Below are 24,702 nucleotides of genomic sequence, written 5' to 3'. Positions count from 1 at the left end.
CAAAAAATGCTTTAAGCTTATTTATTTTTGAATAAATTCTTAATTACGTTTAAAATATCTACGATACACTGCAGTGCCAATGGCCACAGCAGCAACAGTCACTGTGAGCCACTTGATATAAGTTGACTTGCTACGCTTTTCTGCCTTAATAGGCTCCATCTTGTCAGCTCCATTCTTTTGCAAGATATCAATCTCTTCTAGAGTAACAATTGCTTCTTCTTGCTGATCTGGTTTATAGGATGTCACGGCCAATAGACCAGCTTCCGATAGTTCCTGGATTTCATCAAACAAGGTAATATTTAACTCGAATGACTTAACAGCTTCGGTCACAATGAGTTCTAAAAGCAACAACATGAGCACATGTTGCCTTTCTTTTTATCTGTATCTCACCTCTAGTCTTTGCAGTCACTTTGGCAGCATTCAAACGCTCACGGTAAAAATTCTTGAATTCTGCTTGATTTCCTAGGTTATTAAAGTAATAAAAGTTTAATCCGTCGGCAGAGTCCCATTCACCATCCTTTTCATCCAGCTTTAGAATGTGCTTTTTCAAACGCTTGGCAAGTATTTGACCACCTAGTGAACCTTGTCAATAAAATATTATAAAGCATATACACAGTCCATACCGCTCAAATCACCAAGATATCTTGAGTAGCTATGGGCAATTAAGAGAGCAGGATCCTGGTTACAGGCATCTCTCATGGCAGATACATACTTTCTAACTGCTGGTGTCATCGTTTCGGGCTTGGTCAGCTCTTCAACACGATCTGGTCCATAAAAGAATGCCAAGTCTATTAAAGAGTAAATCAAACAATGATTATTTCTATTGTGTGTATTTAACCTTTTTCGAGAGCCTCTCGTCTATTTAATTCTATTGGGAAGTAAATTAATTTGACAACTGGATGTTCTTTATATTCTTCAAGTAGTCCTTCCATATATCTGAGCATATCAGAATAAATATTAAACATCCTGCATAAATGTGTATATAATGCGTGCATTTACCTGTAGACAAAATACAAAGAGTTGATGTATCTACCATACTCATCTGTATTAATATCACCTTTGAGGAAACGTCTGTATCATTATGTGAATGAGTAAAAAGAATGTACAGGAGGGGGTGTACTTACTTTGTAAACACACTAGTTTCTGCAGCACGGTGAATAACCTTGGTTCCTTCGCGCATGGCAGAAGCAAGTTCGGGATTTTCAAGTACCTCTGGTTCTGGTTGCTTTGGTGACTCGGGTGTAACAAGATGCTCCAGCTCCGTTCGTTGAAGGAATTGATTGAGCATCTTGACAAGCGTAATACCTTCATCACAAGAGGGAAGTTCTGCCGAAAACCGTTAATTATTGATAATAAGCTAAAACGCAAGTTTTACCTGTCATGTTCAATGTGGGATGATCTGTTGGGATTTGTGCCATCAAGGACATGACTTCTTCTCTAGATTTGTTAGAAAATGGGCAACCTATTTTAATGGGTTATATATAAAAACAACAAAAATATCCTTGTGCTTTAATAACCTTGCTTGAAAGCAGGGCTTTAAAAAGATAGTGGCATAAGTAAAAAGAGAGAAACATGACCCATTTTATGCATTTACCATCGAGAAACTTCTCCTCTGTTCACTGCAAGTGAATCTAATTCCTCAAGCTTAGCATAAGGACAACCCTTTGAGAAAGCAGGACAAAGATGCTTCAGCTTGTCTACATCAGTCAAAGAATCCAATCCAGGATGAGGGGGCATAGCAATATCGTTATTAGCAGACATGGTAAAGGAAAGAAAGAAAAGGATAAAAAAGGCATCATGTGTGTACAACGGGTTAAATAGGGTACAATGGATGAGTTTATTTTAAAAGACCGATTCTATTCTTTCTTTATAATCAAGCCTTTCAACATATCAAAACTGTTTCCGTCAGGTTGAAGTGTATATCTTTTTCTACTGTCGTCTACGCTGACAGCTTCAAGCATCCCATAATCGCTGGTAATGCCCACAATCCTTGCCTTTTCATTGTTGTGTGTTGTCAAGGTAACCAACTTGTCACTGAAGAAACAAGGTATTAATAAATATGTAAACCTTTTTTTAAAAAAATACCTGTGAAGCCATCGGTTATAATATCTATCGAGAAACCAGTTTCCCATTCCTTTTTCGCAGAATTCCATATAGAACTTTTCGAACGTGACCAAGGCATGAGCCAGTACTTCTTCAGGACCTAGTCTCTGCAGCTTTGGGTCATGTTGCTGAATCACGTCATTTATGGATACGGTTGGTTGAGGATTATTCAAGTTGATACCACATCCAATGACGAGCATAAATTCGTCACGAACAAAGCTTGAATTGACCAAAAGACCACCCACTTTTTTTAATCCGTCCCGAGTATCTGCGTAGATATCGTTTGGCCACTTTAGCCTTAGCGGCACATTTTCATAACCTTCACGTGTTCGAATACTTTCGACAATAGCCAAGGCAATTAAATACTGGATAAAAACAACAGGAGCATTGGAATATTGGAGACTGTGTCGTACAATAAAGCTAAACTGCAAGGCACCACGTTGTGATACCCACGAGTTCTTTCCTCTTCCTACAATAAAAAAATCAGATAAATTTTTTATCAGATCTGATGTGACTTGCCTCTTCCAGCCATTTGATTTGTTGCTAAGCAGACAAGACCACTAGGCAATGTTTGTGAAAAGTTGTAGTTCCTAACAAAAAATTATTGCTTAACAACTTCATGTTCTCTGTTTTGCTTTTTTTTGTTTTGTTTACTTGTCCAAAATCGTTTGTGTGCTCGTAATAACCTCTGAGTAAAACATGACGTTACCAATGCGATACCAGGCACCACCACCCCATTCCTTGTTTCGTCTCTCTAATAACGCTTCGTAATATTTTTCAATATGAAAATAGGGTGTCTGAGATTTCTCTGGATGCACAGGCCCTTGTTGATTCGTTGTAGCTGCATTTTGGCATAGGATCTTTAGTAATGGTTTGTTGTCAGTGAGCGAGAGTTCCTGTACGAAGCTTGCCAAGTCCTTGTCCGCACGCGTAATCAAGAACCGATCATTGACATCTGAAATGATACCATGTTCATCTGCTTCCTCTAACATCCTTGCTGCAACAGCCTCCGCAGTCTCCTGTCGGAGAGCAGTTAGGTAAATAGGTGTCAGCTTGAGTTCAGGCCCAGAGGTAGTATCCACTTTGAGCTTTAGCTTATGAAGTGACTCTGAAAGCATCATGCGACAGAACGGCAATGACTCTGTTAATTCCTTGGTGATTTTATCTTTATCTTTGTTTTCAGATAGATCTGTAAAACGAATGTCATATTCAGGATGCACACCAAATAAAAGTGCAGAACCTTGACCGACTTTACAGAGAACACCAGCGGCTTCATCTGTATCCTTATAGGTGCATATTACCTCTACCCCTCCTATCTTTTTTGCATCTACAAAATATCCACCACCGTTGTAGTATGTCTTGATATCCTGCTGTCCATAGACTACCGAAACTGACCGAGCGCCTTTCTCGCTATTGTACACAAATCCAGGATACATGGTCCCTCTGCACATTCCAGGATAGAAGCCTAACGGTCGTGATCCAATTATCTCAATAGGCGTGCCCTTTTCAAACTCAATCTCTTTAGAGGCATAGTATCCACCAGCACAAAATCCTAAATAGCTGCCGCCTTGGCTGACATAATTCTTTATCTTATCATTTGTTTGTCCTTGCAGATCTTCACAATAAGGACTGTCTCTTCCCCCAGGTACGACAAGAAGTGAACAAGTCTCCTGCCAGGGCTCATTTCTAAGTGTTGTGGCATCCACCTTCATGACATCGTAGGCATGACCGAGCAATGTCTTTAAAGTATTGTACGTTTGTTTGACGGAATTAGGTGATGTTCCGTTACCGCTATAGATCAAAACGTTCATTGCGTTGGTGGTTAAGCTTTTGTAAAACAAAGGATGGAATATGCGCAGATTTGACTTTTATAGTGAAGGGAAAAAAAAGGAAAAAAGAGAAACAAGGGACTCCAAAAATGACAGACTGTTAAATTTCATTTTATTGACAAAAAAAAAACACGTAATTATCGTTTTCGCACTTCAAGTACCAATGCTGCGCCATTCATGATACCGTAAAAGGCCAATGTCTTGCTGTTATTCAATACCGTACCCGCTCCCACAGTTGACAGCTTTTGTTTACCAGCTGGCATTCCCAATTGAGAGGCAATACGATCTTTGAGAGTGGATACGAGTGTATTTGGTAATAAACCACTCACTGTGATAGATGCACCCGTAAGGTTCCATTCTGGTTTATCTGGCAACGATGGCGTATGCACTGTCAGTGTGATAGCATTCTAATAAAGTATATAAGTTTGAGTTGAACAAGAGAATATGATAACAAACTTACTGGATCGAGCATTGCCCAATCAGCCTCGCCATCTGTGCGTGCTTTCTTTTCTGCTCCTGGTCCAGAATCCTCTGCTTTACGTATAGCAGGTGTCATCGGTGGGACAACTGGAGGAGGAGGGGGAGGAACCATGCCGGGCATAGGCATACCGGGCATTGTTGGATTGTACATGCCAGGCACTTGATTTACAAATGTCTGATTGGGGTAATATCCTGGTACAGGTGCAGAAGATACAGAATAAGTAGATGAATAATCTGCCTGTTGGTTAGGAATTTGAGGTCCAATGGAAGTTTCCCTGTTGTGCAATAATTAGTAAGATGCTATACAAATAAGGGGGTGAAAACTTACTGTGAGCCATCAAGTCGTTTATGCATATTAGCAATTTGTTCCTCAAGACTAGATTTCTGTGCTCTTTGATTAGTCAAGGTCATAGTAGCTGTATGACCATCCCAAATGATCTTATCTTTCCTCTTGGCTTCCTCTTCCTTCTGCTTGAATTTGCGAAGTGTTTCTGCTTCGTCTGCGTCAAAGATATCAGGACGTAATCCAGAAAAGTTCTTCAAGTTCTTAGCCACATCTGCGCCATGTTGCAGCAAGTTACTGTCTTTCAACTTGGCTTCATAAGCAGATTTTTGTTCTTTCCACTTGGGATCAAGCAATTCAATACGCATATGTTCGTCCATTTCTGTCACAGGAATTTCTTCGCCACAACGAGGACATGTTTGCATGGGCACTGAAACTTTATTGCCGGCTGCACCTGCCAATTTAGGCTTATAATCTGTACGAATTTTGATAGGACCATTGACCTCTGGTACCTTGGGCACGATTCTGGAGGCAGGGGCTGGTGGCTGCTCTTCCTCAGTAGGTTCTTCGTCTGATGCTTCCATATCCACATCATCTATCTCCATATCTGCCTTCGTTTCTTCTTCCTTTGGTAGCTCAGGCATGGCAGCCATACGCTTTTGAGCTAATGACATGCTTTCTAATTCAGCAAGGCTCATAGGGGGTGGAAGATCGGCTTGCTCATCTGCATCCGTAAATTCGACAGTTTCGACAACAACAAAGTCATTCCAATCGATGCTTGCATAAGCAACTAAAGATACTTCAGTATCATTTTTATACCATGCACACACACACACACTTACTTCGTTCTCTTTCATCTTCATCGCTCTTCTTTTTCTTTTCTGCTTCTTGCCAAGCAACATATTCTACACGTTCTTTAACTCTATCTAAAACATGATATTTATCAGCTTGATTAGATCGTAAACGGCCTAGTGCATCGCTAGTTGGTTTCAATACTTTGGTGTACTGTTCGATAAGCTGAGTAAAGTAAGGGAATAAGCTGTGTGTCGAATGTAAAAAGTCGAATTGGTAGTTTCTTGATTCTCGCTTCATCAATTGTGAAATAAAGTTAAGACCGTTTCGAGCAGCAAATTGAGCAGTCAATTTAATAATGTCACTAGTTCAACATTAGTGTCAAGTATATCAACAGACAAGCTTTTTTTTTTTTCCTTACAGATCTTGTGCCGACATGGCTGGCATGGTGGCAGAGAATAAGAAATCTTCAGGCTTCTTTGGAGCAAGATCAACTGGCGTATCCATAACTACTTGTGTTGTTGGACTAGGAATTACCTCGGCTGGTTGAGCTATTATGAGAATAAGTGAGCAATTTATATACAAATTCATCTTTATATTACCTCTTCCTTCTTTTGCTTCATTAAACTTGAAAAGATAGTATGCATGATAAGGATCTCCTTCTTTTAGAAAGCTAAACTTTCCTTCTTTGTCATTTTCAAGAATATGCTTTGCAAGTTCGGGTGGTTTGGTTGCAAGGTGTGTTGCTGCTTTGTCAATCATTGCTTTTTTTGTGTGTGAATAATTAGTTACTCTTTATATTTTACTTGTTCTTTTTCTCTATATCTTACTTCGAACATTTTGAGGTGGGTAAATAATACCAGAAATAGGTTCTTCAGTGGCGGCTGGCCCATTTGTACTGATTTGATCAATTTCCATCATTTTAAAAAAGAGTGACAGAGAAAAAAAAAAAAGAATGGATAAATTTCGAAAATTTTACAATAAAGGGTTTACATGGCTGCGGATTTAGATTCCGCTTCAGAAGCACTTTTTATTAAGCATGTACATTGGAGGTCTATGAGTGGCCCTTTAAGGCGATTGCACCTGCTACCAATGACGTGATCTGTTGCAGGTCTTGTTCTTTGTCAGAAATTTGATAGGCCTATTAGAATGGTTAATATAATGTCGATATATGCGTGTTATATGTATATATGTATATATATGTATACCTTTTTGATTGCCTTCAAGTCTCTGACAGAAGACAAATTTTCCAGAGGAACCATGTCACCTTTGATGCACTGTTTCATAAAATTCTCTGCCTTCAAAGCAAAGAGGAGTAAGTTTTTATATAAAGATGTACATTAATATATACCTCTTCAGGTGAGTCACCTATTTTGATAGCAATGACATTTGTTGTATGATCTTGTAAACCAAACTGATGAAATGCTTTGGCAATCTATTATTACTGATGAGTTTATTGTGATGTCAATTTTTATGACTTGTCGCTTTACATTGGTATTTGGAGCAAAATCAAAGATGATCTGCGAATAAACACTAGATGTTTTCAGTTTTTGTTGCTCTTGTTCATGAACAGCGCGATTGATAGCTAATAAAGCGTGAAATAGGTTCAAGACCTAAGGTATAGATCAGTAACATTCCTCTTTCTTTAATTTTGCTCATACATATGAGGCATCAACCAGAGCACACATCAGTGTTGCATCCTGATTGGCAAGTCTCTGCTTTAATTCTGAAGCGTTAGACACGTTTTTAAATAAGGCAATATGAACTTGTCCAGCATTGGGAAATAATTCCAATGTAAATGATTCCATGACAGTCAATTTAAAAGGAAAAAAAAAATCTATAAAAAAACACACAAAGGTCAGTGCGCCCACGTAAAAAACAATGTTACTCTAAAGTCATTTGATCAAGCAAAGCCCCCACCCTCTTTTTCCTCTTGTTAATACAAAAAAGGTGTGTGTGTCACCTGGGAAACAACCAGGTTACAAAAAATATATAACGTGAGATGGAGAATGACATCAATATGAGACGGAGCTAACTTCCGGATATTTTAGAGAATGTTCCCTTTTATATAAAAAAACTTTTTAATCATAGAATAATTTAAAGGAGTGTATTCTTAAAAAATTAGCATAGGGTAAAGAATAATAAAAACCAGCCTTTTTGTTGTTGTTGTTGTTGCTCTTGAAATATACAATAAAAAAAATGAATTGTTTGTTCTCTATAGCCGAACAAAGATATAATGAATGAAAAAAAAAAAATGCTTGCTATGTAACTTGAATCATCTTGTATGGTTTTGGAATTGATGTAGTTTTAATTGGGATTGGGCTTCTTTGGACACATCCTGTAAATGAGTAAATGATAAGTATATTGTTGGCAAGGATAAAAGTAAAGTAACCTACATAGAGTAATGTCCCTTTTGACCACAGTGAATGCAACGACCGTCAGACATGTTTATATATTAGCTGTAAGGGGGCTTAGATATATAGTGATGGTATATATATATGTATAAAAATTAAAGAAGATATAAAAGCGTATGAGAGAAAAAAAAAGAAGGAAAAGAAATATCTTTCTTAAATACCTTTAGTATTGTATGACAAATGTAATTACTGAATTTAGACAATAACTTTTTGTTCTGCATGCCGATCTCTTCCGACACGTGGCGAAATGGTAACACAAAAACTATCTAGAGTTTTTATTTTCTATTAAAGTTATCTTTATAATTGCAAACCATTATGTGATCATTCATAACATAAATTATACGATGCAGCAGTGTAACAACAGTAGACTAGGAAACATTTGTTGCTATGGGTACTTCATCAGCTCCGAAAAAATAAACTCAATTTATTACCAATAAACCGGAGTTCTCTCTTGTTTAATGTTGTGTAAAACGTGTTTAATGTAACAAATTCAAAAAATATGTTCACCGCCACGTGGCTATACTCCACTGCTATGAATGTTTTAAAATAATCGTTGCCACGCGAGATGTCAAATTATTTTTATTTCCGATTAAATGTTTGAAGGAAAGGCCATTCTATGCTTTCATGCAACAGGAATACTACAAGGACATTGTATAAATCCTGACAATCAAACTTCACCATACAGTTTAGCCGGTCAACATTTACCTGATTACACTGATCCAGAACATAATGATTGTATGGAACCTGATGAATTTTACAAAGTAATCATTCATTCTCATGACAATAATGAGGACATTGAATTACTATTAAGAAGACAAAAAGACAATGACGCCAGTGGACTTACAACACATGAAAATGACTTGGAATGCAACAATGGCTATACACTTTCGTTTGAAACAGAACAGTTTTTTGCTGGAAGTCAAGCAAAGAGATTAATGACGACTTATTTTTCAAGTAATGGCGATCAAGATGTCGTCATTTGCATTGGCAGCATAGTCCTAAACCAACAGAATATGAACTGAAAGTGTCACAGCGATTATGACTCAGCCATCTTTTCTTATCTTTCCTTTTCTCCTCTATTTTCCCCTTTCGCACGGACATGACAATAAAGATTCAAGTTTTCACAGATTTTGATGGCACTCTTTCGATAGACGGTAAGCCCTGAAGTATAGGTGCTTTGTTGTTTCTAATCTCCACAGACACTGGAATCCTCCTCATTGACGATCATCGATCACTTGGTACTGAACGTAGAAAAGTTTTGGACCACGCCATTTTGAATGGAAGCATAACCTACAGGTAAGATGATTGCATTTGTTCTAGAGATACTAACTATGTCAAAGAGATGCACTTCAGGAGATGTGGGACAATGTTCATATTAGCTGGGAAGAAGCCTGGACAGACCATTTGGATCGTATGTTTTATCAGTTATGATGACAGTAATTTTTGACTTTTTTTGCTAGACTGCCAAATTGACCCTGGATTCCCTTCATTTAATGAATTTTGTCGGGAAAATAACTTTCCTGTCACTGTCTTAAGCAGGTAAGTAAGGGGGTTGATGTCATGAATGAGAGATATTGATATTTCTTTTTTGTAGTGGTCTTTATCCTGTATTAGAAAGAATCATGTTTAACTTTCTCGGAGAAAAGTCCAAGGATATAAAAATAGTTTGTAATAACGCCGAAATTAAAGATAGAACATGGAAAATTATTTGGAGAGATGACAGGTAAATTGTCGTTATGGCTATATTTCTACTCATGATTAATCACCATGTTCTATTCTTAGTGAATATGGCAACGATAAATCTAAGAGTAAGTTTAGTAATTTTGATTCTGCTTTTATTAATATATTTTTAGCCCTTATTGAAGCACGGCAAAACGCTTCCAAGGATACCATCTTTATCTTTTGCGGCGATGGTGTATCTGATATCTCTGCTGCTAGACATGCTGACATCTTATTTGCTCGCAAAGGTCGCGACTTGGAAATTTACTGTCAGCGAGAGAACATTCCATTCATTGCCTTTGATACTTTTGCAGAAATAGAACAGGTTGTTAGAGATTTGGCTCAAGGAAAGTCTAAACTTGAAAAGTCTGACACCGGCTTCTGCAAGATAATTCACGCTTAATAATAGAAAATGCTAATAATCTGAATGTGAATATATTAGAGACTATGTATGCAAGTCCATTGGTTCCGCTTGAAAAAGAATAAAAGCAGCCCTTTCCGATGAAACCTGGCATATTTCCGAAAAAGAAAAAAAAAGAGAGATAACCTTTGCGCACTGGTAAAAGTTAAGTTAGAAAAACAATATCACTATTGCATTATTGAGATAGCTTTCAATATTGGGCTGAAAGCGGTGTTTACAGTGTATGTCATTTGTCTACTTGACCTCGGTTGACACACGAAGTCAATATTTGAGTATCAGACAATATAAAACACAAGCTACCTTTATTTTTATTGCTCTTTTTTTCATTTGCATGCTTTTTGTTGGATTTTTACTATTTTGGCAATGCTATTACACTTTTATACAGTAAGCTCAGGTGTGCTTATAGGAGAATTTTAAGAAAAACTTGCGTATGGTCCTTTAAAGCGCTCTAGGCTCTCTTAATATCACAACGTCCAAAATATTTGACAAGCATCTTGCACACCCGTGTTTTTGGTTATAAATATTATGACAAAAGCGATATGAGTCTTCTAAAATTGAAGCAAGTAAAGAAGACAACAGAAGATTGTTTAAAAGGCAACCAGGATGCTGCTAATTGTACGTTTTAAGACACTTGGAAACGCGCAACATTTAGAGGACAACTTCAGCCTATGAACTGCTATAATTTTTTTTATTCAGAGCTGAACAACATACAGACGTAATCCCTTAAGTTTTTTGAAGACTCCATGACTGACAAGGTTATCTTTTTCTTTAACAGGTGTGCACATCCATAAAATCATTTAGTAACGACGAACAAATAGATGCTAGAATGCAACTCAAGGGAGCTCAGCATAGGCAGACTAGTATGCTTTATAGTCCTGGTTTCATATCAAGTATTGGTAAACGGGTTATGGATGCTCCTGATCTAAAGAATACCTGGGTCAATTTTCCACTACGTAGACATGAACAAAAGACTGTAACGAGTTGCTCAACCTGATAAAAGAGAAAAAGGGCAGGAAGAGATCTAAAATATTTATATGCAACTATTATGGAGGGTGAAATAGAACAAGCTTACAGCTCAAACAGATCGTCGTAAAGAACAAATTATCTCGATTCGCTATAAACCTTTATAATTGCAATGTATAGGCAACAATTCAAAAACATATTTTTCGTAACTCTTCCATTTCGTTAGCACGCTTGCATTCTCTCCGCTAATTGAAATAATAACACACCAATTTCTAGATGTTTCTTTTCCTGCAACTCCTGAGGCCTTTACCCTTTTCCAGCCCTCCTTTCGTTCAACTATCCTAAGCAGTCTCACAAAACGAACACATTACAATATGCCGAAGCATTCGGCAAATCCCCTTTGGAACGACTACCAAAAGCTGACTATAGGCAGCTATTTGTTCAATATCTAAAAATACGCTTAATTTTAAACAACTTCATCATAAAATCATCGTACTGTAAAAAGATGAAGGTATCGTATAAATCTGCTTTAATTCACCAATTTTTTTGATCAACCTAGTCTGTTTCTTGATTTCTGTTTTTGGTTAATGACTAACTAGGCTACATGTGAGTTTTTATTTTTCTGTACTATAGGACAATCGGAAGTAATTAAAATCTACGAACACACTCATTTGGTTCCGTGTAGTGGCCACTAAACAACTTTGTATTGTGCAACGAATATCAGATTGTAAAACCTTTGTGAAATATTCGTAATGTTGCTGAAAGGGAATGCTACTTCAGATAAATTCAATAGAACCACAGACTATATTGTTTTGCGTTTTTGTAGCAGTACCTATGGTAGCTATTCTATTTCCTCTGTTAAGAGCTTTTCTTTTTCTATGTTCTGCTCAGTTTTTTGTTTTTGTATATTATAATAAAAGTAGTACAAGCAAATAAAGGATATCACCTGATTGGAATCACATTACAAAAGAACCTTGTACTTTTGTTTGCTACACCTGTACAAAATTCTGCCTGGTATAATCTAAGGTATCAGTGCGCGCATTTAAGCTCCATAGAATGCGCGTGACTGTCATGTTATTCCTCTTTTCTTTGCTTTTCTTCCTTTTTAAGGTGCGTATACAAGCATATAATCATTACTTTGTATATATGGACATGACTTCCTAAACTTGGTTGATTACAAATTTATATATTCCTGATGTAAAGTTTATTTATAGTAAACCTAAAGTATTTTGTACAAGATTATATCCTATGTTACCATCGACTCTATTTAGAGTGTGTTACATGTTATCCCCCATGCACAGACGTCAAGAAACCGGAGTAAAAACAGAAAAACAACTGGTGTTACTAGCATTAATGAAATTCGTAGTTGGTGTTAATTACGTTTTATTTGAACGAGCTTTTTTTCTTTGTTATCCTGTTGAAAGTACTAATCTAAGCTCTAACATTTTAACTTTAACGCTATATGACATTTCTTGTTGTTGAGCCAAATGCTTGTATCATTTCCCGCAAAATATACGCACACATCTTCAAAGCTTTAGTTTCAGAGTACTTCCCAACCTCTTTTACTTAATCCGATAGCCTGTTAATATTGGTCTTATGACGAGACATCGTTTTCATGAATCTATAATAGTAACAAAGGGTGTAATGTAACTTTCTTGTTAAAAACAACAAAGCAGCATGCTGGATGACCATGCTCGTTTCCCCAATATGCAAGCTATCAATAGATGCAATAAACTTTTTTGTTTTTATTTTCGTTAAATCATCTCTTTTTGAGAATAGCTGCATGAAAAATACTATGCTACACTCGTTTTGAGTTTATGAATATATTATCTTTGGTTTTAATTTCCTGTAGAACCATTTCTGCTTTGCTTGAGCATATATCTCTGTAGTTATCCCGAGTTTAAACCCATAATCTTTGTCCACTTACTTGGTATTAGTCTAACGAATTAAGATATAAATGCGCTCACGTCAGATCAGCGCCAAATGATTTGACAAAACTCTTTAACTGACCATACAGCACTATAAAGAATGTCTAAGGGAGCTTTTCTATTATACTTGATGTTAAAAATAATTTTCTTCTTGAAAATCATGATAAAATTAGTGCTATTCATCGTAAAATAGGAAAAATAAAGAAATAGAAAAATTAAAAAAGCGAAGAAGCGTTACTCCTATGAAGGTAATAAATACAGAAGGCCAGAAACTGTGATGTGTGGTTTTTTTTCTACTTTATAGATATATCCCTCATAGATTTTTATTTCCATATAAAGCGTTTAACTTCACGCGCATTTCCTGAAATATATATAAATTTTCACATGATTCATAAAAGAATCCGTTCGATTTCCAGCCGTTGTTTTATAGACAGCTCATCTAAAAGCTATATTGATATACTATGTACCATCTCATTAATAAGAGAATGGGCAAGAAGCCGGTTAATGAAAAAGGCAAAGAGAGTCCTTATTATCGAAAACTCAAAGAGTTCAAAATGTAGAAAGACTAAAAGAATTGTCTGTTATAATTAAATAATGTAAGGAAAAAAGAAGTTTGCCTTTTCATTAAAATGTATCAAGATAAGATGAAATAATCGCTAATACTCGGTGGTATCCCAAGTAAAGCTAAAATGTGGCACTCGAGTCATTTTGCTATGTAATTGCGGTTGATACATAAAGAAAGTCAAAACAAATGCTTTTTGAGATCAACCTTTATTCTAAGGTATAAAGCAAACATAACATACAAGCAGCAAATATTAATTTTATAAATCGTCTATATAGGATGATACACCACTGCTCTAAGCTTAGATTGTAATTAATGGCAAATAGGCCCTTAGTTGCCAAAATAACCAATTAGATCCCAAAGCCTGTCTTTTTTTCTTAAGCGGTAGTAAATATGTTCTTATTTTTATCATAAGAGATACTGATTTAAAAATAAGGGCAAAAATTTATTATGAAAGAAAGCAATGCTTTATACTCAAACAAAAGGACCTTGTTAATAGACGTGGGTTATTACTGAGAGCTTTAGCATAAACCTCTCTAACGCAAACTCACTTTATTCGTAAAAACTACGGTTGCTTTTAACTTAACATTAGTTAAGAAGAATAGTGTTCAATAATAGAGGTTACAAACTCTTATTTATATACATTGTGCATTTTTTAATTGAAAAAAGATATTGCTGCAGTCAACAAATTATGTATTATTTATATAGCTCTCTTTATGCGTAAATGAGTCTCAACTTTTCTGATCTTTTCAACATGCGCTATTTAGCTTTTATTATAAATGAATTAAATTATGATTGTTTAAACGCCCTGAAGTAAAATATTAAGCAATATAACATTCAACTCTTTAATTTCACAACCCTTTGTAAATATATTATCTTCATCCAAGTTATATTTTAGAGAATTTTGTGATTTATGGACGTAACTATTACAAAAATGTGAATAAGTGTTTTTGATAATCATTATTCAAAATGGATCTGTCTCATATATGAGCTTTCACACTTGAATTAGAGAAGCGTTACAGCACTTTAATTGGGCATCCGCGGTTTTTTCTAAGAATTCCGTGGACTCTCGATTACGGAATACAGCAATACGGAATATTCGCGATATTCGAATATCATTTTCGAAGGACTTCACAACCACTGCTTTAAATTTCCTGCGATATTCATTCAGATTGTCGGCATGCAAGTTTTTTTACGGAATGTCATTCGTGCTCCCGATAGGTATTCCGTAATTGAGAGTTTACTGTTGGCAGCTTATTTTTTTTAGCGTCCATTGTAAGACCACTACATGAAACATTAGGATAAAGTATTTGACAACCTCTACTGTTTCAATTATTTTTAAACACTTTCTTTGCATTTAATTATAATTTTGACGTTAATGCTCTTAAAAAAAAAGTCAAAGTCTCAAGCTTACCATTGTCTGTAATTATAAAATAGTTAAGACGCAAAAATTCATATGTTTTTTACTATGTTTTAATTGATATCTGTTTATGCTAACAGCTATAATATTGTTATTTATCGTAGCCTCGCAATTATCTCTCATATTAGTAACATCACCAAAAGCTCATATATGCAATTTATTAATTTTTCTCTCTGTTTTTACCCTACTCTATGTCCTTAATGAAAACTTAACATTTTTCAAAATCAGACGTACTCCTTTTTTGACTTTAATAACTATAAAAAAGTGGGAGAGAAATCTATTGTCGGAACGCTCGGCATCCAAGCAAATCCTTTCGCTCTTGAAATTGGGAAAAATAAATTTTTTGAATAAAACGAAAAAAAAAACAGAAAAACCATGATTTTTTTATATATTCTTGTTTATTACATTGGGAATATATAAAAATCAAAAAATTTGATCGGACTGTATTTTTTTCTCTGTATAGAATTACATACCTCAGGTAGTTAAGAAGAATATATTTGGAGTAGCTGTCCTTTTCTTATTGATTACTTCTTTCGCAAATATATGCCTTGACTACTTTCATCTTTCAATATGTCCCAAGGGTGACTTTTTTTTTTCTTTTTGATCTGAGGCTCCTTTTTATTTCTTTTCCTATGCTATATAAACTTTGAATCTACCCTTATCCACATTCAAATAGCAGATAATGTTACGGCATATAGTTTATTTGGTAACATCTCTGCGTTATATTCAACACTAGTCTTATTGTTCTTTTAAGGGGCAACTTGGCACACTTATAGACCTGGAAAATATAAATAGCTCAAATTATTCATTTTAATAAAGAAACCTTTCATTGGTCACAGGAAAGCATAAAACCTTCTGCCAACTATACACAGAAATACTGTATTAACTAATGTTCTAATATTTTCTAACGCACAACAATAAGAGATGTGCGTGCAAACACAAGCTTATGAAAGAAATATAGATTAAACCTTCCATTAGTTAAGATGAGGCTATGGTTAATAGTTAATAAAAATGAGTTAAAAATAACTTCTACTTAAGAAATGACCCAACTATATTTTAAAATTATAGATATTTGTATAAATTGATCAATAAAAGGCAGACAAGTAATGATTGATTATATTATGCTTAAAATTACAGTACATTTTTTACTTAGTATTAAAGTCTTATTTGAAATAAGAGTTTCAACAAAAGTTAATTGCAAAGCAAATAAAGAGAGAGATAAGATTCTTTTTTCTAAAATTATACAATATTTAATGTTTATAATGTATTAATTAAGCTTTTATTATATAATTATGTTGCTTATTTATTAACCGTCAGGATATTAATATCATTTTAAAAGATACCATTAATAGAATATAGATGAGATATATCATAAGCTGTAAAAGCTTACATTATCAATTAAAACGTGTACATAGATTAAGTGAAAGAAAATAATAAAAAATCTTCATAGGAGAAATCTAGTTGATTAACACAGGCAATATAAATGTGTTATTGTATTTTACTTCAAGAAAATGATATAAAATTTTACAAATCAGCTTTATGACATCTGTGTATAACTTTAGTTGTTGTTTTTTTTTTTTTTACAATGCGAGAGTACAACATAGGATATTGTAGTGAGGAATAGCAATATTGGCCTTTAACTTACTCTTAAAAGAAATAAAAAATTTTCCTTTGGATTCCATGTAGCGAACTTTATTTGCTTCAGAATTTATAAAATAAAATCATATCCAGGTCATTAAGTAAATTATCAAGTATGAGTAACCACCAGGCTCTAATTTGTAAAATTATGATAAAAATACTACTTTAGCAGCTGTTATTAATATTAAATGATTTATCAAGTTAGAATAATGACAGTTTTACTCAGAAAAATGCTTGAAAAATTATATATAGATATGCTAAATAAAATTTAGAAAAAGGGCGTACCAGACCAATTCTACGTTTTCTTCTTAGCGAGAAAATTGAATCTTAAAGTCAACCAAAGGTATTAAGGGAGGCAATAGCCATACCAAAGGCTTAAATAAAAACAACAAGGTTTTGAACAAATATACTTTACAACATGTACTCTGTCAGAATGACAAAAAAGGTGTTAGTGAGAAATCTCTAGTATTACAAATAACAACTGCTGTAATACTCTCATCTTCTTGGAACTTGCCAAAAGGCTCGAGCTAATAGCTTTCAAGCCTGTTGGATTTTCGAGACCGGTTATCGTATGTTTTGTTGATTCTGATTTTGAAACATTCATTAATGGCGAAACGATTGCTTTTACTTATAAAAGCATGCTCCATGTGTGCTCCTGCCAATTCTGGTGTCATGTATAATCTGTTGAATGGAAGAACTGTCGCTTTTGATTTAATAGATTCGGTTTTTGCTTCGTTATATAAGATCACGTTAAGAAGGAATATCGCATTTAGTCAATCCTGATCATATCCAGCCTGGAATATTTTGCAAAAAAAAAAAAAAAAAAAAAAAAAAAAAAGCTCAGCAAGAGATTCAACCTTTAGAAATTGCATGAAACTATAATAATATAAAAGTAGTAAGAGATAGTAAGGTACAGTAAGACTGAATTAATCCTTTTATTGATAAAGAGTGGTTCTTATTTATACTTTAAGTTCACTGTGGGATTATAGTTGACGTAGATCTAACAGTTATTCTGAGGTAGAGTAGCTTAATTAAAGATTTCTTAGTTTTATTACTGTGACACCCGAATCAATAAATGGTGTTATGTACTAGTAATCGCCATTGTGCGGTTAATTTCCTTAGTTTCAATAAGCGTGAATTATGTTCAGATACGACAGAAGCAATGTTAATTATTTTTGTTTTTCATAGGCTTCCTTTTGACTGACTTGGAATATAAAGAAAATGATGCGACTCATTCTTTATCATCATGTATGGATGCAATATTCCTGCATCATAAACGGCCCAAGCGTCATTTAGGTCACACCATTGTCCCAAATACCAATCGAATCAATACTCTCTAGCAGTAATACGCGCAATCTCAAAATTGTACTTATTTTGATAAATGTAGAAGCTATTCAGTTTTACCATTCTATAGGTGCTGCCATATGATAGATCTATCACGATTTCGAGTATTCAAAATATAACTGCGTCAGCATCCTTACGCTTTGCAATACCAGAGTGCATTCTTAAGTAATATTAACAGAAATTCTAACTTCGGGGCATTGCATTTTATCGATTCACTCACCATCAATTTCATTTGAAACGCCAGTTTAGTAGGCCTAATTGGAGTTTATAATGCTATTGACGGCTTTCTCTCCAACAGGAGTATTCATTTGACTATTTTTTAATGCACAGTATACATAATTAAGCTACGAATCTAAATTTAGTGATGCAGTTCTTGACAAGGAACGCTCTTCATAAACAGATATGTATAGAACTTGCTTTAATTCAAAAATATAGCAAGGCTCATAGTTCCTCATTTCATATGTTTTGCTTTATGTATTCAGACACAATTAATATATCATAGTTTAAAATATGTCAGAAATCAAAGTACAACTAGAGCAATGTAATGCCAAGACCTGTAAGATAACTTAAAAAAAAGTAAAATATAAAAAAGCGACGGATACCTACGATATCAGATAAAATAAAAGGAATTGTTGTGATCTGAAAATTGATTGATTTTTCGTTTATTTCAAAAAATTTTTGGGATGCTTATACTAATTCAATGTTGATAAAATATATGTAATATAAAATAATATTATATAATTTCAGATAATGATGTAAGATAATTATAAATGATAATAAAAATGAAAAAAGGTAGAAACTTACATAATACATGCATATTGTTACCAGAAGGTATTGCAACTTGATTTAGAGCTTGTGGGGACAAAATTATTAAAAGGTAGAGCTTGATGAAAGTTCGCGTTTAGGCAGAGATTTAAGTAGTTTAATTAACACCAGGTTTTATTACAGGATCAACTATTAACTTCGTAAAGGAGTAAAAATAATACGAAATCTTCGCTTTGATCCCGTGTTATGTGTCTACCAAATTTGTCTAAAATGCCACAGTACTTGAGATAGTATGGTATATTATTTGTCCAAAGGGCCAAAGTATATATGATAAAAATAATTTTAAAAAAATTGGGATAAATGAGCTCAAGTGCATGAACTCTTGTTGTAATTTCTCAGAAACTGTGTGAGCTATTGTTAGTACAAAGAGTTTTCTTGATTTTTTATAAGTTTAGGTGCCTGAACTGGTCACTAGATCTTGTAAAGTTTATCAAACTGTGCCGCATAAAGTAAAGTAAAGTAAAGTAAAAATAAAGATGAGAAAAGTGATGAGAAACTTTTATAACCAAAAGTTTGCCTGATTACTGCATAAGACAAAAATAAGAATTGAGCTCATGTTGTGTTGAATTGGCTTTAACAAGAGGGAAATTTATATTATTTAAAAGTTTATCATCTCAACCTCTCGAACTGCTACGTACGGTAATACTTCGAGTGTCGTCGCGTGAAATTTAGTTTGAGTTCAGTTTCATTGTTCTTTAAATCATTCATTGTTACACGCGTCAAGTAGAAAAATATAAATAATCGTTTATCGTATTTTTAAATAAAGGGACCTTTTTTATCGTAAGAAACTTCAACATATATTACAAAAACACTAGAAGTCCGAACGGTTTCTATTTTCATATTCACATAAGAAATTATCTTATCAGAACAAAACGAAAGATTTCACAAGATCGATATTTTCAGTAGCGACTAAGATCACCATCTTGACCAAATCTGGCCTGATCGGCTGTAATTTTTTCATTACCTTGGTTACCGTTGCTGAATGTTAATAAGGTGTCGAATACGAAGCATCAATTAAAAAGAATAAAGACTAGACATAGAGGCTTATGAATGATAATTGAGGCAGTGAGAGAATTAGGATGAATCGGGTGCCACTGATAAGACGATGATCCCTAATAACAATGATGTATCAGAGTCATTGGATATGCGTACCTTAAAACCCAGTTCTTGACAATTATCTTAAATAATGATTCGCGCAGTTGTTTCAAAGTAACAATCTGAAGTCGAATAATTGCCAGTTATTGTTTTATATGTTGCTTGTAGTTGATCCACTAAGTATGAATGCAACACGTCGTCATTTACTTCCATTCCAAAAAAGAGAAAAAAATATTGATGGAGATAGTCAACCTGATTTATTACCTTGTTCGATCCGAAATATCATACTGGATAGCCATTGTAGGACGTTACTATCAAAGTCAAATTACATCGAATTGGATCATCAAGCTTCACTTTGGCTAAACAGCAGTTGGAACTTAAATCCCATGGCAGTTAAAATATACGATCATTTGTTGGAAGAAGCTGTTTTTGTGAAAGGAAACAAGTCGCTGCTTATTCTCGGCGGTAAGATCTATTCAAAACTCCCATCACTGGACACACACTATGAGAAAGTATCATTAACTAAAGTAAACACCCCTCTGTCCTCTTTACCACACACTGATACTAGATACCAAAATATAGAATTATGCTTAATTGATCATGATAATGCTAAAAAATTAGCGTGGGATCCAAAACCATGAACGCTTTGTTCACTTCATCTAAACGCCTGGACAGCAGTGAATTATCAATTGTCGGTGCCTCTAGCTCGAATGGGCTCATACAAAGTAGGAACACAAGAATTTTTATTGAAAAACGCAAGCTTGAAGAAAGTGAAATAATGACGAAAGCAAATACATAATTTGATGGAATTAGATCTTCTCATCAACACTTACTCTATCCGTTCGATGAACATGCACAGTTGCTCCAACTGAGATTCAAATTCGATCGATTGTCCACCTGCCTGTGTTACCAATCCTTGTCCAAGTTTACTAATGGTGTTCGATCAAGGCCGTGAACAATATGAACAATAGCGGATTGCTTCCGTAATTAAGGCATAGATTCCAATACTGTGACCGTGTCAAAGTCTTTCAAGCACATCGCAACTCAAGTGTGGGATAATGGAGCTGCAGCAAGTTTAAACTTGAATATTGTCACATCTTTAAAACATCAATGTAAACAAAGTGGAAGCATTAGGAAAATATTTGTGTGTATTGAAGACTTGTATGAAGACGATATTTCAGCAATTACAGTAGCAGAACAATCAAATCATGCCTTGATTTAAACTACATCAAAAAGTATAAATAGAGCCCTCTTTTTCATTGTGTTTTGCATTATCCCAATTCTCACAAATACTTGTTTATCCCTGCCTTTTGCATTTTACATCTAAAGTCTACCTCAAGTTATCTCAAGTTACATTCAGTTCTTACAAAATTGTGGCCAGCGCTTTTAGAGAACTTGAGGTCTTGGAACTTTTGAAGTAGTCGCTCCATTACTTGCTCCAAGACAGCTGAAGGATTTTCATCTATGTACTTCAAGATCACTTGCTTGTGTTCTTCTTGAAGTATATGCAAGATATAGGTTTTCTTGTGCTTTATAAAAATACTATAAGGATCCGTATTATACATTTGAGCCCATATCTAAGCTGTGCGAACATTAATACCTAATTGCTTCGCAGCAGCTGAGGCATTCATAACTTTCTCAAACATTAATTTAAAGAACCTAACTTTGTCTTGATCCGTGTAGAGTGTGTACGCTCGCTTACTCGACGCCTCCTTCATGCAAATATTTACGCCATGTTTTGCATCTTCATCCGCCATAGAGCCTACATCGAAATTTTTTTTCCTGAGGCTGATAATGTAAATACTGAGTATGTGAACTAACTGTTTCTAAAGCATATCGCACTTCGTCAATGATGTAGTCCATAGGCTCAGATCTACCGTATTCATCAACTGGACTACCATGCCCGTCTCCATAGAAAATTTGAAAGCTCATTTTGTAATACTCGGTTGTTAATGAGAAAGAGAGTAAAAAGAGATCTGACAGTGCTTTCATGCTTAATATATTCATAATTTGTACGACAAAGCTTCTACATATACGACATTTAGTTTGTCAGCAAGTGAAATCAACCAATGGTTAACGTGACATTAAAATTTAACAAGCGTGAATTTTACTCCTGAAATTAGTGTCAATAATTTTTGGAAATACAGTATAGCAACTAGGAGGGACCTATACCCCTAGCTCAGTGGTCAAAAATCTATGATTTGAAGCCAGAGTCCTACGTTCGAATCCCACGGAACCACTCCCAGTAGCTTGCTCTTGAGGGTTTTAATGCCGCTTTCTATGGTTACCGGTTGTTGGTCGTTGGAAATAAACAAATTATGAATAATTGCGGTACCAGCCCAGGTTGAAATAAGCATGAACTCTAACACCACCAAGCCTTAGCCTACCAATTATAATGATTAGTTTATCTTCCTTTATCCACTCCCATTAGATTGCATGCTTTCCCTCTCTACCATCAGTACCTTCTCACTCCCACCACATTATACACCTCACTTTATTGAACTTGTCCGGGCAATTTCAGTATAAAAATACTATGTGACCACTTGGATTTAACAAAAAGACTGTTTAACCGTATAACCAACACTTTTACTGCCTTCTTTATGTTTGGTTTGGCTGAAATTATAAAAGCTCTGAAAATTAATTTATTTATATTATTCAAAGTTTTAAACGCAATTACGGTAAAATTCTGATGTTGATAATAGCTATTATTGCATCTCTTTGTGATTTTTCAAAAAAGCAAATGAATTAGTGTCAAAACATTTTTGATAAAAATTAATTCTCTTTCTTTCTCTTTTTTGGAATGAAGGTAAATGACGACGGTTGGGTTTCTACTTCAAACGTCATCATGTTGCTAATGGATTTTGGTGCAGCCAACAAGCGGTGTTCTTTTCCTTCACGGTCAATGTAAACCACAGGTTCCAATTCCTTAATTCAGCTATTAATAGTTTTTCTCTTGCTCTTTTTCAGATTGCTGTAGTGCATTGAATGCTGATAGAACTGCTATTTTATAATCACGTCTTTTAATGTTATCCTCATCCTTCGTTTGATCTTTCGGCTGTGATGGCATTGTCTTGACATCTAAAGTTACATTAACAGAGTCATTCTCGATTAAGTTATCATCATCTGAATCACTGTTATCTTTTTCACTGTTGTCGTGCTTTTTTTCACGTGTCTTTTTAATGAATTAGGATTAGGATAGTGGTTCTCATCACAAGATGGACAAACAAAAACCCCTTTATCATTTCTAATCGCCGTTTTTGAGAGTATTAAATAAAATAATCATTAGTATTCACAAAAAAAAGTCGTTAAGCTTTCGCTTGCCTTTATTCAACCTAATGGCTGTTTCTTTGGAATGATAATGGTAGACATAAAGGTTTAAGACATGTTCTGATGAAAATGCTTTTCACAATCTTGACAAATGAAATAGCCCATGGAAGTAAAGCAAAGAAAAAAAAAGGCTGTGAAATTGGTGGTGAATGTTGTATTTAGCACTGATGTTGACTTATAGAATATTCAAAGAGCTTATCATAATTTTTACAGTACCTGTCTAAACTATATTGCTTATAAAAGAGCTTGTAGACAGAGTGACAGCACACTAATGATCTGTGCTACAATGTGGTATACGTTGCTACCCTGTATTAATAATTTATATATTTCTTCACTTCTTATTCACTGAAATAAAAAGATGTACTTGGAAGTTATTGTTTAGTTATCGTCCATTTCAAATCAACTATTCAACCAATTCTTCAATTCCCTCGTAGTGACCACCAAATGTAACGGGTTATATCTTTTTAGGCTGCCTTATATATGACTTTAAAGTAGGGTTTAAAGAGTTTTGGAGACATTAAGTCTTGTAAAAGTTAGATATTGTTATTCTCCTTAGGAGTTGTAAGGGTTGCTAATATAGAGAGTTTTTGTTGTATTCAGCTTTAGTGTTATTGAAAAAAGGCTATTAAGTCGATGACTTGCGAATTATATTCTTTATTAAGAAGAGCTGAATATTATTAATTTAAGTTTGAGTGAGAATTTACTTGGGTAGAGGATCTATGGCTGCTATTTATATTAGTGTCGTCACTGACATTGTTTATGTTTATATTAGGGAGATTCTTGGCGCACTCCCAGATTTCAAAATAGTGGCGTTGCATTTTCTTGGAATAGTGCGCGAGGAGTGCGCGTGTTTAGGCTTGACCATTCATTGTTCCTGATTCGGATGCTTAAATTCAAAACTGTTCATGCGCCTTGAGTATATCATAAAAGAGCAGTATAACGGCTATTATATCTTTTGAAGCTCGAAGAAGCTGGTTTTTAATTTCACTAATTATAATAAAGGAAAAACTTGCTACCCTTATTCCTTTTATTTTTTCTAATTTACAAGATACAGCCTAGCCAGAGTTTGAGTTGTTATTTGCCAACGCGATGTGTCCTAAGTTATAAGCTGACATGTTGTGTTTCAAGCAGTTTTCTAGTAAGTGTTGTAAAAATTCGAATTTGTAAATTTTGTTTGCTTGTATAATTCCTTTGTGATTTGAATTAATTGCCCTCGTAGTGACCACCAAATGTAGAATTTCTTATTATTTTAATATATATATAAATAATGTTGATGTATTGTAAGGTTCGTGTGTTTGGTTAAGCTGATATTTTATAAATTTGGCGTTAAGGGTTCGCTTTGTAGTGACCACCAGATCTTTAATAGATCAAATAAGTAATTGAGTAATAAAAGACAAATAAGGTAAATAAAAGTAGGAGTTTGAAAATACTCTGACAGGTAATATAATTGTTATACCAAAATCAGAATTAAAGAAAAGAGAAAAAGGGAAAAAAAGGGGATTTTACTTTATAAAAAGATATAAAGGATTTATTGATGTTTCAATGAATAATTCTCCTGA

General features: G+C 34.5%; 5 protein-coding genes across 5 annotated transcripts; 1 reads left to right on the top strand and 4 right to left on the bottom strand.

Annotated features, from left to right (window-relative positions):
- Positions 1–5: 5 nt before the first annotated feature.
- On the bottom strand, positions 6–1,366 carry RHIMIDRAFT_99615 (uncharacterized protein). Its single transcript, XM_023615979.1, has 6 exons — positions 1,125–1,366; positions 1,000–1,071; positions 839–936; positions 624–788; positions 391–573; positions 6–338 (listed from the first exon to the last, which is right to left on the bottom strand). Exons 1-6 carry the CDS (start codon positions 1,286–1,288, stop codon positions 40–42), a joined length of 981 nt encoding a protein of 326 aa, XP_023461091.1. The 5' UTR covers positions 1,289–1,366; the 3' UTR covers positions 6–39.
- A 443-nt stretch (positions 1,367–1,809) lies between these two features.
- Positions 1,810–3,982, bottom strand: RHIMIDRAFT_99622 (class II aaRS and biotin synthetase). Its single transcript, XM_023615980.1, has 4 exons — positions 2,758–3,982; positions 2,623–2,693; positions 2,086–2,572; positions 1,810–2,034 (listed from the first exon to the last, which is right to left on the bottom strand). Exons 1-4 carry the CDS (start codon positions 3,912–3,914, stop codon positions 1,857–1,859), a joined length of 1,893 nt encoding a protein of 630 aa, XP_023461090.1. The 5' UTR covers positions 3,915–3,982; the 3' UTR covers positions 1,810–1,856.
- Positions 3,983–4,069: 87 nt separating this feature from the next.
- On the bottom strand, positions 4,070–6,408 carry RHIMIDRAFT_242682 (uncharacterized protein; the record flags this gene model as incomplete). Its single annotated transcript, XM_023609828.1, has 7 exons — positions 4,070–4,339; positions 4,393–4,687; positions 4,741–5,485; positions 5,538–5,851; positions 5,909–6,038; positions 6,090–6,251; positions 6,318–6,408. 7 exons carry the CDS (start codon positions 6,406–6,408, stop codon positions 4,070–4,072), a joined length of 2,007 nt encoding a protein of 668 aa, XP_023461089.1.
- A 63-nt stretch (positions 6,409–6,471) lies between these two features.
- RHIMIDRAFT_316778 (CGI-121-domain-containing protein) lies at positions 6,472–7,311 on the bottom strand. The gene is made up of 5 exons (XM_023615072.1): positions 7,149–7,311; positions 6,978–7,100; positions 6,839–6,922; positions 6,696–6,785; positions 6,472–6,628 (listed from the first exon to the last, which is right to left on the bottom strand). The coding sequence occupies exons 1-5, from the start codon at positions 7,293–7,295 to the stop codon at positions 6,542–6,544; spliced, it is 531 nt and encodes a 176-aa protein (XP_023461088.1). The 5' UTR covers positions 7,296–7,311; the 3' UTR covers positions 6,472–6,541.
- A 1,689-nt stretch (positions 7,312–9,000) lies between these two features.
- Positions 9,001–10,023, top strand: RHIMIDRAFT_209361 (uncharacterized protein; the record flags this gene model as incomplete). The annotated part of the gene is made up of 7 exons (XM_023607133.1): positions 9,001–9,055; positions 9,101–9,197; positions 9,242–9,312; positions 9,362–9,440; positions 9,496–9,624; positions 9,684–9,709; positions 9,755–10,023. 7 exons carry the CDS (start codon positions 9,001–9,003, stop codon positions 10,021–10,023), a joined length of 726 nt encoding a protein of 241 aa, XP_023461087.1.
- Positions 10,024–24,702: the final 14,679 nt, after the last annotated feature.

Source organism: Rhizopus microsporus, assembly GCF_002708625.1.
Source record: "Rhizopus microsporus ATCC 52813 unplaced genomic scaffold scaffold_36, whole genome shotgun sequence".
Taxonomy (NCBI): Eukaryota; Fungi; Mucoromycota; class Mucoromycetes; order Mucorales; family Rhizopodaceae; genus Rhizopus; species Rhizopus microsporus.
Note: the sequence above shows the minus strand (reverse complement) of the source record. Positions and strands in the feature narration are given on the sequence as shown.